At 36.0% G+C, this 17,024-nt stretch overlaps 1 protein-coding gene across 4 annotated transcripts in view; it reads left to right on the plus strand.

The window, feature by feature from the left end:
- Positions 1-17,024, plus strand: part of GLRB (glycine receptor beta) — a gene marked incomplete at both ends in the record, with an annotated part of 65,307 nt that overhangs the window by 29,407 nt on the left and 18,876 nt on the right. For 3 of the 4 annotated variants that reach the window (XM_082652957.1, XM_082652958.1, XM_082652959.1), the window contains 4 exons: positions 112-179; positions 13,888-14,117; positions 14,223-14,305; positions 15,872-16,012. In XM_082652957.1, coding sequence (XP_082509083.1) covers positions 112-179; positions 13,888-14,117; positions 14,223-14,305; positions 15,872-16,012 — 522 coding nt within the window. The remainder of the gene's footprint in view (positions 1-111; positions 180-13,887; positions 14,118-14,222; positions 14,306-15,871; positions 16,013-17,024) is intronic. The other variant, XM_082652960.1, reaches the window with a different exon arrangement.

Here is a 17,024-nt window from a genome sequence, read left to right on the forward strand (position 1 = left end):
ATCCATATGGATTGGAAAAAATAGAAAAATCAAATGCATAAACCATAAAAAATGAAGATTCTGACCAAGTTTTTTACAGCTACTAAATATATCCTTAATTTTTATTGACAGGCATTCCTGTTGATGTAGTTGTCAACATTTTTATCAACAGTTTTGGATCTATTCAAGAGACAACAATGGTAAGATTACAACCAATTTAATATTTTTAATTGAGAAGATTTTAACTGGAGGATAGTGGAAGAAATTATAACTGAAGAATAAGGAGTAACTCTCAGGGAAAAAAAATGCAAGCTGTCTCCTAGTATAAAATATTCAAATTTCAGGGTTTTGTTGAATCAGTGATGTCAATGGCTTTGTGATTTTGACATTCAAATTTAGTCTTTATATTGCATTGAAACTTACAGACTTGGGAGAATTAACGTCCTCACTCTGAACGGCTAATTGGATACCACCTGGGAAAAGGATTTATGCAATTAATATTCTGGAGTGACATTTTTTTCCTAATATGCTTATGTGTAGAAGCATTCAAAAATATTTAAGTGTTCATCGTTTTTTTTTCCTTCCAATTTCCTGAGAAGAATCTTTGTTTTTTCTCTTGTGCTAATTTTGTGATGTGTGGAGCAGAGAATAGTAAAAAGCAAATTTGATTTTCCTAAACTAGAGCAGCGGAGCTCCCTGAAAAGATTATGCGACACAAAGAAAGGGCAAGGAGACGGCCAGGAAGAGAAAGGAGGGACAGAAAAGAGCGAAGGGAACAGAGAAGGGAGGCTTGAGGTGGGGCTGCCATCCAGGGTGAGTTGGGCGTTAGGGGCAAAGATGTCTGTGGAGGGTGATTAGTAGATGCCCTGAGCCATGTGTGATGCAATTACCCCTCAGCTTTTAGAAGACATTCGGTACAGTCCACTTGCTTATTAATGTTTTAACATATTAGATTTGTACCCTTTTTGAAAAACCACATGCAGAAATGATACTTTAGGTGGGAGAAAGAAAGCTTAATGTTTTTTTTTTTTTGGTATCTTTTTTCTTGAGATACTTATATTTTTCTTAAGGAATAATATAAGGTTTGGATTAAAAGCCTAATAGCAATGGTTAGAACACAGTAGAGTTTTTCAGGGAATACCTCAGACCAGAGAAAGAATGATTTTAAATATGTTTTCCTTTATTCTTAGGAGCAGCATAGTATGTTACAAAGCAATTGTATATTGCATTTAAATGATGACACCTATTTTTATATTAATTAATATAAGAATATAATATATTAATTGTGAGGAGAGTGTTATTTATTTTTTATAGAACCATGTCTTTAGCCCTGAGTACTTGATTTTTTTTTAGACAGTGTGTAGATATTTTGGATAATTAAAGATTTTGAAATCAAGTCCAAAATTCACTTGCAGCGACTTTAGTTCACCCAAATGACTGTATGTCTAATATAGTATAGATCACTAGAAGACAGCTCTGAAATAAAGGACAGACAACCATATATCACTCAGGAGACAAGGATAGCCCTCATCATTTGAAAATATGACTAGTTTATCTAAGCACTTCACTTAACAAGAGTGAGAAATTTCATTTTCTCAAGGTGAAACTTCCAGGGGATCTATTTGGTCTCTATACTCTTCCCTGTACCTTGTTTTATCTTTCACGGTACCGTTACGCTAATCCCGAAACACCACCATCGAGGTGTTTCAGCCTGTGGGAAACATCCCCAACTCTATCTTGCATTTTAGGACAACTAATGCAGGGATTTTTTTTCTCATTTGCATGAAGGCTACATATGTGTCCCAACTCAGGCAGTACCATTAATGTACCTGTTCTTTAATGAACATTGAGTGCCTCCCAAATATCAGATGCTACACTTCTCTAGGTCCCGTCAGTAGTTACTTAACTGTATCAAGCTGAAAACACGTGGGAGACATAGAAAAGGAGTAAGAACTTTCTTACAGGCTATTTGAGGATTATAACAAAATACTGCGTAATTTCTCACATAATCTTCTCTTGTCCTCCTGCCTGCTCTTCACAGTAGCGAGCCCAAAGCACCCGTTGCTGGGACCAGATCCCACCAGTTTTCAGCAGCGTCTTTGTCGCCACTACTTGCCTTGAACCTCCATCTCTCGTCTGTAATCAGGGCCTCTTACTCTGAGCTACTCCCACTCACCCTGTGCCCCTTTTCCATCCAGGTCTTTCAGCTCTGTCATGTTTGTTTGTTAAACCAGATCGCTTCCTGACTGTAATGCAAGTATTTTTGTGTCTTTTCCTTTGATGTCTGATGGACTATTAACTCCTTAAGTCAGGAAAAATGTATTCAACTTCTTCATTTCCTGTAAAGTGAGGAGACAATAGGCCCTCAGTTAGTGAACACATAAATAATGTCATATTATTAACTAATACCGGTTAAATAAATGAACAAATAAATTCTGCTATTTGTCTAGCAAAAGGTGAGTCCACGTAGCCATAAAGAAATTGGCAAAGCAAATTTAAACAACAGACTCATGTTGAACATTTATTGGGTTAAAAAACAGAGCAGGGCTTCCCTGGTGGCGCCGTGGTTGAGAGTCCGCCTGCCGATGCAGGGGACGCGGGTTCGTGCCCCGGTCCGGGAAGATCCCACATGCCGCGGAGCGGCTGGGCCTGTGAGCCATGGCCGCTGAGCCTGCGCGTCCGGAGCCTGTTGCTCCGCAACGGGAGAGGCCACAACAGTGAGAGGCCCACGTACCGCAAAAAAAAAAAAAAAAAAAAGCAAATAATGTTATAATAGTAGAGGATTAGTTTTAGAGACCTTTATGCAGAGGAACCAAATTATTTATATTTACTGTTTCTTTTGATGAAATAACCTGGCTTTCCCTTTGTGTTGTGAAGATACAGCCTAAAGGTTCAGAATTGGAACCATACTCATCAAATAGACTTAAATGTTCCGTTTTATCATAAGTATTATTTTTTGCTTTTGCAGTGTTTATTTCATGCATACCTATAAGACAGAGTTTTATAGATGTGTGTTTTAAGCCTGTCATATTTTATAGATTTGCTCAGTCTTTCCAAAAACAGATGCCCTAATACCTGGTTGCTTAATAGTTAGGAAAGGTACAAGCTATTCTCGATATAGAGATAACATTAGGATGTCTTCTAAGGGAAAAAAGTGTTATCTAAGACAAGCTTGCTCTTCATTACTTGTTATAGACACCAGTCAGAAATAATAGTGATGACTCAGCAGGTTAACTAAGAGGGTCCACGTGTGGAGAGCAGTTATTTCTTTCTTTTTCCTTCCAATCACCCAGGGTGGGCTTATTTTTTTTCAGCTTCATTGAGGTATAACTGACAGATGAAATCGTAAGAAATTTAAAGTGTATGTGATGATTTGATATGCCTCTATATTGTGAAAGGATTTCCCCCATCAACTTAATTAGCATATCCACATTTATCTCTTTTTTTTTTGATGAGAACATTTAAGTTCTATTCCTTTACCAAATTTCAATTACACAATTGTGTTATCAACTACAGTCACCATGTTACACGTTAGATCCTCAGACCTTATTCATCTCACAACCTAAAGTTCGCACGTTTTACCAACCTCTCCCTATTTCCCATACCCTGAAATTCCTGGCAATCACTCTCCTACTCTCTGATTCTATGAATTCAACGTTGTTTTAAGACTCGACATATAAGTGATACCACGGAGTAATTGTCCTTCTCTGTCTGGCTTATTTTACGTAGCATAATGGTCTCCAGGTTCATCCATATTATTGTAAATGACAGTATTTCCTTCTTTTTTAAGACTCAGTGATATTCCACGATATATGTATATATATACCACATTTGCCTCATTCATTCTTCCATTGGTGGGCACTTAGGTTGTTTCCATGCCTTGGCTATTGTAAATAATGCTGTAGTGAACATGGAAATACACGCATCGCTTCTAGATATCTTGTTTCCTTTGGGTATAGGCCCAGAGATGGGATTGCTGGATATGGTAGTTCTATTTTTAATTTCCTGAGGACTCTCCATACTGTTTTCCATAGCAGCTGTACCAGTTTGCATTCCCACTAATAGTGTACAATTGTTCCCCTTTCTCTACATTCTAACCAGAATTTATCTCTTGTCTTTTAAAAAAATTGTATTGAAGTATAGTTGATTTACAATGTTGTGTTAGATCTCTTGTCTTTTTGAAAATAGCCAGATAGCATATTTCTTAAAAACAAAAGAAAACAAACAAAAAGACGCCTCCAAAAAAAAGAGGTTGGAAAAGCAGAGAGCCTTAGATTTGTCTAAATATAAGATATATGTTCATAGAAACAGTATGATGAATAGTGTGTAAGTTGTGATATCAGACAGGCTTGTGCTGGAATCTGTTGTGTACTTGATGTGTTACACCCTAAAAAGAGTGAAAAAACTATAGAAATAAAGCAACGGTGTTTTGCATGACATAGTAACTCTTAGGAGTGGTTCACTGTTCGGTTGTCATGCATTTGCAAATTAACGTACTGTCAGGATAGAATCTCATCCTAAAGAAAATGAACCATTTATGTTTGTTAGCAGCTTCACTGTACGGTTGTGGTTTTGTTTATGAATAGCCCCCTGGAAATTTCCCCTATAAAGATCTGCTGAAATAAAGGAAGCCCTAAAATTTGGAAGCTTCAGTGTTGCCCAGAGCTTTCCTCTGCAGCTCAGATCTTTCTACTTTAACGGGCAGTTGCTTACTCCAGAAAACATAATGTAGAACACAGAGCTTGGGATGGGCGTAGCGTGAGGAACTGCAGACAGAGGTGGGGCAACTTCTGAAGGAGGAGGGCAGCCCTTTCCTCCAGTGTATAAAGTTCATTACCAAACAAAGAAGCCATCGAGGTGGTACACATTAACACTGCTGTAAGGACATTTTAGCCAATTCTGTTTGGAAAACATGCCTTCCTACTTATTTGTCTTCTAATTCCGAGGCTATTTTTTTTTAACACCTTTATTGGAGTATAATTGCTTTACAGTGGTGTGTTGGTTTCTGCTTTATAACAAAGTGAATCAGCTATAGATATACATATATCCCCATATCTCCTCCCTCTTGTGTCTCCCTCCCACCCTCCCTATCGCACCCCTCTAGGTGGTCACAAAGCACCGAGCTGATCTCCCTGTGCTATGCAGCTGCTTCCCACTAGCTATGGATTTTACATTTGGTAGCGTATAAGGGTAAGCTGGGACGAAGTGAGAGAGTGGCAGGGACATAATTCAGAGGCTAACTCGCTAAACTAAAATCAGTCTCACGTTTGTTCACAAACTGTAACTGTGTAGTGGAAGAAACAACGTCACAGCCATATTATACTCCTTAAGCCCTTCTAACCTCCACGGTTATGTATGTGCTCCTTCAGCTGGTTTCACAATCTCATTTTTGAGCTTCATGGTTCCTATTTCTCATGTCGGTGTGTTCGTTGGCATTCTGCTACCTTCCATTTCTGTAAGACATCGTTGTTAATGCTGTAAGTGATATTTACTGACTTAATAGCAGCATTACCCAAATCATCAAATAAATGTAATCATCCTCACTTGAAGTTGGTACAGCAGTCACTTGTATCAGTTTATATGCTACTGCTGGTGACTACTGAAATAAGACCTTCAAAACAAAAGAGTGGTTTGTTAGAGGCGAGGTGGCGTCTGCTCTATGGTTATACTGAAAATATTTGTTGATTTTTCCATTCAGTTCCAACCTCTGGCTTACATCAGTTGGTTTTTAGAATTGAAAATGTGAACTGTTGCACTTGTGGGGAAAATTAGGTATTAGGTTTATTGTAACGATCTGTACACAGACACTTTGCCTCATCAGAAGTACGTAAGAACTCTTTCATGGAAATAAAAGCCTGATTATACAATCCATTTTCTTTGGTGTAGACACGCTTTGTAATTATATTGAATGATTGTCGCATTACGATCCATGATCCTGCCAAGCTTTCTATGCCTTTGTGCTGCATGACCTTTTCAAGAAGAAAATCATATTTGGGATCAGCTAAAAGAGCTTAATTCTAGTTCTTGGCACTTACTTATCTTTGTTGTTTTAAAACAATTGGATTTTATGTATTTTCTTCTATATGTAACTTTAAATTTCTTTCCTTACAACTTGTCTTAGTTTACTAAGTTACTCTCTATCCTATTTCTCTTAGCTATATTATTCAGAAGCACTGGTGATCAGACATCATAAGTAAGAGGATTGTACAGCTGACCCTTGAACAACACGTTTTTGAACTGCATGGGTCCACTTTATACAGATTTTTGTCACTATAGTACCATATACGTCCTACAGTATTACACGATCTACAGCAGTTGGTTGAATCCATAGATACAGAAGGGCACACAATAAAGTTACACGCGGACTTTTGACTGAATGGCGGGTCGGCACTACTAACCCTGCGCTGTACGAGGGTCAACTGTCTTAGACAAGAAGGAAGAATGAGAAATGTCCCAGTTTTATCTTCTCCTTCCAAAATTTGTCATTATCAGCTGGTACAGAAAAATTAAATTAATGGTGTAAACAGCCAAATATCCTAACCTGTCAAAATGTCATAGAAATTATTTCTTCCCTTCTGTCTTTAACAGAAATATATTGGGCGCTTGCTAGATATCCAGTCCAGCAGACTGCAACTCATGTAGTTTATAGTTTAGGGTGGTCGCATTGTATCACCTAGCAGGCACCCCTAATAAAAGTGGAATGTTGACATAGGTCTAGAAAAATTTAAATATTCATAGGGTGTGATTAAACAGTATTTAACTAAAAACTCTTAAAAATCACATATTGAGAAAAATAGATGAAGCATAACCTAAGAATTTTTGCTGACATTTTGGTAGCTTGCAGTTCTTACATGAAATTTCTAACCTCACTAATGACCAAATTTAAATCCCTTTCATACCAGGCTTTATAACAGCTCTGTTGACAGAACTTTAATTATGATGCTGCCGGATGCTATGAGAGTTGATTTTCTTTATTTCCTTGAACGCCATTTTTTTTTTATCGTAATGTAAAGAAATCAAATGAGGAAACATCACGTATGTGAGAGTTAGGTAAAAATTACAAGTAACCAGAAGAGGTATCCTAACAACAAAACAAAATATAGATGAACAGTTCTTAATATTAAAATATCATTAATGAAACTAACCATTTTTAATGCCTTCTTGTGAAATGTTTTATTGCCTTGAATACGTAGTGTAATTTGGGTGTTAATTGGTACTGAAAATCTTGGAGAACATCCATTTTCCAGATCATGACTATTAGTGTGCTATTTGGAATGAATAATGATAGTATTTGTCACCAAGTTCTTTCAAAACAATTAAGTAATTTCCCAGTGATAAAAGAGGTCTGTTTCTGATGGGAAGTTGTTATTGCAAAATAAATGATAGAGCTATAAGTATAGTGATTGAATAAATGAAAATGAAAATAAATAGGTTTCTAAGTTAGTTATCTAGATACAGAGGCTTTGAAATGCCAATAAGTAGCAATTATTTAGAAATGCCCATAAAGCATGAACCAAAGCATACTAATTAATAATCTTTTATCTTTTAATGAATGTTAAACCAAAGCTATTAATTTAAATTGTGAAATTTTTAAACACTCTTAAAAGACGCATCAGCGTGCTGCAACTTGTATTGAATATAATACTATGTAGCTACACAACTAATAGAAAAGCATCTTGGAAGCACTTTCCTAATGAGATAATAAGACGTAACGACCAAGAATGATACAATGAAGTAACTGATTTCCAGTTTTTCAGTGATACTCATTGTAATACAACTCTGGAGTTCTACTCAGAAATAAAATTTGGAAAAGGATTACAGTAGAGACTCAAAGCTTATGGTATATTGAGCTTACATCAGTGCAGCTGAAAGCAAGAAGAGTTCATTTCAGGAGATGCTCAAAGCAGTTTCAAGATTTGTGACCTAGAAATGGATTACGGTTTAGAATAATTGTAGGTCGATCACAGTACAGAGCAAACCCAATGAATTAGGGTATAGGCTTGATTTTTTTTTTTTTAAGGCAAAAACCTATTCACCTCTATTACCAACACTATAAAAGAATAACAACATTAAGGACATATACTATCAATAATGAGACAAAATATTGATACTTGCTTAGTGCTTAATATAGCCAGATGAACTTTGTGTACTTTACATATGTTTTCTCATTTATTGCTGGTAAAAAGCCTGTGTTGTGGGTGTATCATTATTATCTTCATCTTCTAGATAGGCAACGTTGCTCACGTCCTAACTCTCTGTCATCTTGCTTTTATGTGCCACAGTGTTTTGCTGAAATCATCAGTGTCTCCCTCATTTGCTGAAAGTATTCAGTTCGACTGTACTTGACCTCTGGTGGCATTTATTGCTGTGGACCATCTTGAAGCTTTTGACTCTGGTTTGGTGAAATCACATTCTCAGGGCTTTCTTCTTTTTCTCAGACTTCTGAGAAAGCCAGCCCTTTAAATGCTTACCCTCCCTAGGGTTATTTTTTCCCCTGCATTCCTTCTCTAGGTAGGAATATTGGACAAACTCTTTCTTAGTCTTGATTTTTTGGGGTAGTGTTTTCAAGGTTCATTCATGTTGTAATATGTATCAGAATGTCATTCCGTTTTATGGCTGAATAATATTCCACAGTGTGTGTATATGTATATACCACACTTGTCTATCTGTTCATCAGTTGATGGGCACTTGGATTGTTTCCACCTTTTGATTATTGTGAATAATGCTGCTATGGAAGAGGGTGTACAAATATCAGTTGTAGTCTCTTGCTTTTAATTCTTCTGGGCATGTACCTAGGAGTGGAATTGCTGGATCATATGGTAATTCTATACTTAACGTTTTGAGAACAAAGCACAATTTTTAAAAAGTTAAAAACATGAATATTGTAAGGACATGTCAGTGATTTATTTAACTCATTAATGAGGGAACCAGCCAGATAGTAAAGCTGATTCAGTGGAGAATTCAGGAGACTGGAGAGAAAGAATGCTGCAATTAGGTTGCTAAATTAGATATACTTGTTAATGTTCTACAGGGCAATAAAGGCATACCTTTGGGAGTATCTGTCCTACCTGACAGAAATCATTTGTAATTTAGTAATCTTCTTGAAATGACATAATTGTACAGAGTCTGGGCCCTAATCTATAGAAAATGGCAAGTCAAACAAAGTTACATTTTCCTAGAGACTCAGACAACCCTTAGGTGGGCTTGTTAGATAGCATTTACTGTGATATTGAAAGGGCCATCTTTTTGCCTGTCTCCAAATTTTGGCTAACCTTTTATTTATTCCCTTTCCTTTTGTTGACATAATTTTTTGCATTTCCTTTTTTTAAGTAGACTTTATTTTTTAGAATAGTTTTAGGTTCGCAGCAAAAATGAGCAGAAAGCGTAGAGAGTTCCTGTCGGCCCCTTACCCCTGGACGTGCAGTCTCCTCCACTGTGGATTTACTCCCCCAAAGTGGTCCTTTGGTTGCAATCGATGACTCTACATGGACACATCATCACCTAAAATCCAGCGTTTAGATTAGGGTTTGCTCTTGGCATTGTCCATTTGATGGGCTTTGACAAACATATGATGACATGTGTCCACCATTATGGTATCAAACAGAAGAATTTCACTGCCCTGGAAAACCACTGTCTTCTGCCTGTTCATTCTTCTCTCCCCCTAACCCCTGGCAACCACTGATCTTTTTACTGGCTCCTTAGTTTTGCCTTTTCCAGAATGCCATTATAGTTGGAATCATACAGTATGCAGCCCTTTCAGATTGGCTTCTCTCACTTAGTCACATACATTTAAGGTTCCTTTATGTCTTTTCACGGCTTGACGGCTCATTTCCTTTTAGTGTCGAATAATATTCCACTGTGTGATGGAGCACAGTTTATTAATCCGTCACCCACTGGAGGACATCTTGGTTGCTTCCAAGTTCTGGCAGTTATAACTAAAGCTACAATAAATACCTATTTGCAGGTTTTTGTGTAGACATAGTTTTCAACTTTTTTGAGTACTTACCAAGGAGTGCAATATGATACGAGTATGTTTAGTTTTGTAAGAAACTGACAAACTGTCTCCCAAAGTAGCTGTCATATTTTGATTCCCAGCAGCAGTGAGAGTTCCTACTGCTCCACACCCTCATTTCCATTTGCTGTTGTCAGTTATTTTTAGTCCCTTATAGTTTCTTTATGACTGCAGGAAACGTGTGTCCAGGTGCAAGCCCTGCAGCAAAGGGTCCCAGGTCCCAGGTCCCAGCCTGTCTCAGACATATAGAATAAAAAGAGGGTTGACTGTAGATGAAAACATTCTTGTATCATTTGTAATTTTGTAATTTTTCACACAGACAGTTTATTTTGTCAAGGTCTCTGATACTATCTAGGGCTTTCATCAGCTTTCAGCTGATTAAAATGCTTTGAACTTAATAAATGATAAATGACATGAATATATTCTGGGATGGTGTGGAAACATTGATTTAGACTTCAAGAAGAATTTAGAAAAATGGACTTCACATGGAAAAACACTATTGCAATTGCTATAAAAATTTTAAAAGAAACATAATTTTGCGATACAGTTTTAGATGAGTTAACCATTCCGTTTTGGAAATAGGTGGGAAGTAGAACAGTGCTCCCAAAAGAATGTGTGCCTGTGTGGAGATATCGAGGGGAGCTCGACATAATGCAGGCTTAATTCCTGAAGTTCCACCCCAAACATTGTAAGATGGCTTCTTTTTTAATTATGCAAAGTATGCTGAAGTTAAAGGTTAGCGTTGCTTTAATTCCTGTCAGATATCTTTCTGATATTAAAAAAATAGTGATATAATATCTTTAGAAATTAATTACTGAGAAGCAAAATGTAGTTGCTTGGGTCTAGATAAAGAATACCAATGAGATCTTAATATTTCTATCTCTACACATATTTCTCACCCTCTTCAAAGTAATAAGACCTAATATTAGGCTAAAACAAAGCATCCAGTTTCAGAAGCCACACTGGTAAAGTTGCTTGGGAGTTGCGCCCAAGTAATACCGAAAGAGTCTTGTCAGTACATGGCAGTGTCTCAACTTATTTATTTTTTTATCCAGCCCCCTGTTTCTGGAGAGGATTTACAGTGTATAATAATAACAAAAATACAATAATTGAAACAGTACTAAATGTCAATTAGCTGCAGGGTTTAGCTTTCAGTTCCCTAGCTGCCAGACAGAAAGGAAACACGACAATACGCTTACCTGGTACTTCCCAGTAACAGGAAGCATTTATGAGCACCAAGAGGCCATTTTCACAGTATAAACTTCCAAAAATAGTCATATTTTTGTAAGGCACTTAGGCCAAATATGGCTAGCACGTAGTAAATACCTCTACAAAGGTATCATAGTCATATTTGGATGAGCAAATGAAAAATTAAAGAAAAATTCATCTTCAGTATTTTCATGTCATGGTTCTTGACCAAAATAAGGGACCATAGCTTTAATAATAAGCTTATAAAAGATACATCGGCAACCTCATCTGACCCTTAGGACACAGTATTTCATCATAATACCGTGAATGCGTATTTCAAATACCACAGCTTGAAGATGTAGTGTTTGATGATTTACCTGGATAAGAAACAGTAGTTATACGAGGGTAATAGAATAGCTTTGACTGTATATAATTTTAGAATACCAGTCATTTTGGCCGATCATTACAGGAAAGCTTTTTAGCAAATAATTTGGAATTGGATACTGTTAAGTGCGCAAAGTAATGGCAAGTGTATATCAACCATGTGCTTTCGCGAAGCTAGCATACTAGGAATTTTATTTGAAAATGACCAGATCTATGGTGTATTTCTTCTTAAGTTGGGGGCCATGCATGTTTTTCTGGGATGAGAAAAACTTTGGTCAGGAAGCAGCATTGTGGCCACTGGAAGGCTTACCAGCTGATAGGCCTATGTCCTAGACATGTTTTGAGCTAATTTCTTTAGCTGTCACAATCAGATATGAGGTAACCACTTAAGTCCCATTATGAATTGTAAGATATGTGTATATTTGACAAAAAGTTAATGGAGCTGTGTAGTGCAGGTCTTCATCTTCCAGGGTCCTAGGTCTCCTTCACGTCCTCCTTGATTCCATGTTCGTTTGATTAGGAAAATGTTATTTTTGTTTTCCCTGCCAGTGGTACAGATATGTTCAGTGCCAGCTTACATAATTCTTAATTTATTTGACTTTTGCTCTTCAAGACCATCTGCGTACGATTTTTAACAATCAATTTATATTATGTGTTGAAGTTTATTTATTTATTAAACATGTATTTAATTGAAGTATAGTTGATTTACAATGTGTTATATGTGTTGCAGTTTTTATAAACATCAAGTTTAGCCGTTAGATGTAGGTAAGTTAAATCTTACTTCACTGTCTGTAGTTCAGGAAATATTTATTATCAATATGTGCCTTACCCTCCTCTGATTACTATTATAGAATCTGAACATCATAGGAGAGAGAAAGTGCATTCCTCAAATTTTCCTAGTCACTGCACATTGCTTATGCTTTATTTTATATTTTATACATAAATAAAATGTGCGCATTTATGTTTCATATAAATATGTTAGGTCTTATTATTTAAAGAAAGATAATCTGTCATCTCTTCCCATTTAAATATTTGGATTTTGATTTGAAGTTTATGCTCTGATTCATTTGGATCATGCCAAAAGGCCATGGATAGATAGTATTTTGTGAATTTTGAATGGTTGAAAATAAGGATGCTGAGGCCCAATGTCATTTATGCCTCGAGCACTTTGGTGCATGTTCTGAGTTCAGCATATAAAATTAAAATAAAAAAACCTGAACATAATGCCACCGTGCTGCTTTGGACTGTATATACCCCAGTAACCCAATGTGTGGCAGAACCTCATTTCACTGGCAAATATAAAATGTATTAAGGTATTAAACAATGTTTCCAGGTTCATCTATTCTTAGGATATACATGTCTTGATATAATCCAACTTTTACAAAGTTTTACAATTAAAACTTTGGAGATAGGCAAAAAACTGAAGAAAAATAATCAGCTGTTTAGTGGATTTCAAAACCTTTTCCTACTGGAGTTGAATATAACATTTACACATGTTTCATGTACGCTCATCTGGCAAAATCCAAATGTTATTTGACTACCTCTGTATAACCATTTACATGTATGAGTAGGCAAGGATCATTTTTCCTTTTCTTCCTCAAGTATATATATGAAGTATGTGTTTTAAACATATATGGAGTTTTATTTTATTTTTATTGATGTACAGTTGATTTACAGTGTTGTGTTAGTTTCTGCTGTACAGCAAAGTGATTTAGTTACACTTATATACACACTCTTTTAAAAATTCTTTTACACGGTGGTTTATCCCAGGCTACTGAATGTAGTTCCCTGTGCTCTGCAGTAGGACCTTGTTGTTTATCCATCCTATGGATAAACAGCTTCCATCTGCACACCCCAAACTCCCAATCCTTCCCTCCCGAACCCCCTTGTAGCTTTATATGCATATACATTATTTTTGTAGTTTGCTACTTAGTAAGATACAAGTGAAATATTTTCTCTTGGCTTCTTATCTATTTTTAATGAAAATGTATCCTACTTTTGGGGGAAGAATAATGGCAGTATTTAGCAGTTCCTGTGCCTTTTTGACAATACCAACTAACCCCCTGGTATAATTGGTGTTCGTATTACAGTAAAGCAATTATTGGTAAAGTTCTATGACGACGTTTGAACTCGCAAGCGCTAAGAGGATGTCTGTAGAGAGTCTTAGAAAGACACGAGGGGCTTCTTATACCAAGCTATTGTGCTCCTTGTTAATGTTGGAAGAGCAAACGTATTTGTGCTGCTAACGATTGAACCCTTTTTATTCCGGTGCTGAACGCATTCTTAAAAATGGCAGTAAACACACGCACACGTAATTTTCCCAGGATTATAGAGTCAACATCTTCCTGAGACAGAAGTGGAACGACCCCAGACTGAAGCTGCCTAGCGATTTCCGGGGCTCAGATGCCCTGACGGTGGACCCCACGATGTACAAGTGTCTGTGGAAACCTGATTTATTTTTTGCAAATGAAAAAAGTGCCAATTTTCATGATGTAACCCAGGAAAATATCCTCCTCTTTATTTTTCGGGATGGAGATGTCCTCGTCAGCATGAGGTACTCTTTTCTCTCTAATATTTGTAGATTCATATTTTCCTTTAAAAATCAGTATATCACAGAGATGTGTTAAACAACTTCTAAGACGTCTGTTTCTGCTTTCAGGCTATCTATTACTCTTTCGTGCCCTTTGGACTTGACCTTGTTTCCCATGGATACACAACGTTGCAAGATGCAACTTGAGAGCTGTATGTAAATGAGACCCTAAGTCACCATAGGGATAAAAATGCTTAAAATTTCTAGGCAATACATGCTACTAATATCTTAGATAATAACGGTGAAACTAATGCTTTTGATTCCAAATAGACGTTAGAATAAGTTATTTAGGGAAATTATAGTTTTCCTTTTACTGTATTAATTTGTATACTAAGATAGATGAATTCTTTTGTTACCAGTTGATTTCAGTTGAGTTGCCGTAGGTGTAGGTGTGTACCCTTCTAACTTATTCCAATCGCCACCTGCATTTGCGTTAGTGATATAGGCAAGGTAAAGGAGAAAATGATGTCCTAATAACTTTTCTAATGTTAAAACCACATTTTTCAGAGCAGAAAATTTGGAAAACATTGAAAAATATTATCTAAATCCTACCAAGCATTCATTTTCTATGGACCTATAAAAAAATATTTTTTACAAAATTGGATTTTAGATTTTCTATATTTCTAGAATCATATATTTTTCAGTTTCTAAAAGAGGTACCAGGTGTAGTCATTGAAATGCTTATCTCTAAAATATAGTTATTAATTAATTTGCTATGAAGCTTGTCATGTGAAAATCAAAGTAGGAAATAAAACTTGAAAAACTAACACTAATGGAAGGACTCTTCAGCCTGAATACCCACATACTGTGACCTGTTCCTACACCTTATAAAATGTAGGTGCCTGCTTGATGACATGCTTTAAAGTCACTTAGTGGTTACTTGTTGTTGTTTAATTTACTGAAGCTGGATCCTAAATTTGAACAATATTTTTTGCTTTCTAACTATCATGTGAGATTTTGCAGATATAAGTGTATGTAGGTACACGTCTGTGTGTGTATTGTATATACGTGTGCCTGTGTGTCCATATGCATCTTTTATAAATAATTCCACATGTGTATATACCTTCAATTCTATTACTAGATACACTAAAGTACGGCTTTAAAAAATATAGGCGTGTAAGAGTTGAACGGTAGGCTACAACATGCTGTAAACCCATGGGGCCCTTGAGTTGTAGCCAGGTTACCTAAGCCCACAATGTGGGTTCCAGGAGGCTCTAGTGATGGAGTGATGTCCATCTGAGGGGCTGTTTTATTGCTCTCCTCTGGCCATGCAACTCCTCTAGGGAAGTTGGTAGTGAATTCTTCAAAAAAACCCATTTTGGTGCTTAAGTTTCTTTAAAAATCTCCAGGTAGCATATTGCATGATTGTAAATGTGTACATTCAGAAAGCTGGTATCACTTATTTGCTACTTTTTCATTGATGACGGTTCAGAATTCTGACATAGACAGATGTACTACTGTTCGTGCCCCCCGAGGATTTTTACCATCTGTGATATGCTGATTATTTTAGCTTGCTCTTTCTTTAAGCCAATTATCTGTAACTTGTGCTAATATTTTTATTAGTGGCCATAGATTTTACCTCTTTACATTTCTAACAAAAGTTTCATAAAAGGGCCTATTGTTTTACCATTTCTGTGTTTGATATCTGGATGTTAAAATGTTAAAGAAGTGTCCATAATTATATTTCAAACTGATATTTTATTTCCTTTCGTTTACAGTTGGTTACACAACTGATGACTTACGATTTATCTGGCAGTCAGGGGATCCTGTTCAATTAGAAAAAATTGCCTTGCCTCAATTTGATATTAAAAAGGAAGATATTGAATATGGTAACTGTACAAAATACTACAAAGGCACTGGTAAGTAATATTCTTTAAATTAAACAAAACTAAGTCTTATTTCAAAGATTTGTTCCGATATTAAAATATGCTAGGGACAGAACAGAGAAAACTAGTTAAAAAATAAATTCAGTATTTATAAACATTATATCTATATGTTGATACATTTAAATCTTTCATAAAATGACATCCACTAAAGTTAAAATTTATTTTATCACTAGATAGTTTTGCTTTTCTCTATGTAATTCCGGATAACAAGAGGTTTTCAACGTTTTATTTTATATGAACTCTCCAGGCAGTGGTTTTCTTAGATGTTGCCTAGAAATTCTGCTCTGACAGGATTCATATTAGGGCCAAACGTTATGGATATAAACAATGTAACCCATATATATTCGTCTGCTGTCTTTGGGGCGGTTTTTCATTGTTGGTTGACCCATTTTCTTAATTTTCAAAAAATTTGATCTTTATGCTGTGCAGGAAACAGTAAACACATGAAATAATTGGACATGAGTAAAAATTTGCCGTATAATATTCTTGATCTAGGTTATGGAACGGCCAGTTATGAAAACTCAACAAATTAACCTCACGCATTAAATCACGTCAAGCTTTACAGAAATGAAAATACAGTACTCACTGATCAATACTTTCATAATATGGTTAGTATTCAACCTTTGAGTCTCCTCTGGAGGTTATAGGTTATTATAACCTATTATAGAGGAGGTTATTATATAACCTCCTCTGGAGGTTATAGGTTATTGAAGGCTCTAGATATTAAATATAGTGCTATTTTCCTCAGCAATATAAATAAAAAGGTGAGTGACTTTTGACCAATACATTCACACTAATAATCAGTCTAACTTATAAATTATCACAAAATTCTAATTCTGTATCAGGAAGTAAATCATGACAAAGATATTCAGGAATAGATGTAATTAAAGTTTAAGTTTATTGCAACATTTATGTTGACTTTGCAAAAATAAAAACGTGTAGAGTAATTGTGGAAAATTTACTGAGATGAGATGTTTGAGCTGAA

The sequence above is a fragment of the Grampus griseus genome, assembly GCF_964374135.1.
Source record: "Grampus griseus genome assembly, chromosome: 4".
In the NCBI taxonomy this organism is placed as follows: Eukaryota; Metazoa; Chordata; class Mammalia; order Artiodactyla; family Delphinidae; genus Grampus; species Grampus griseus.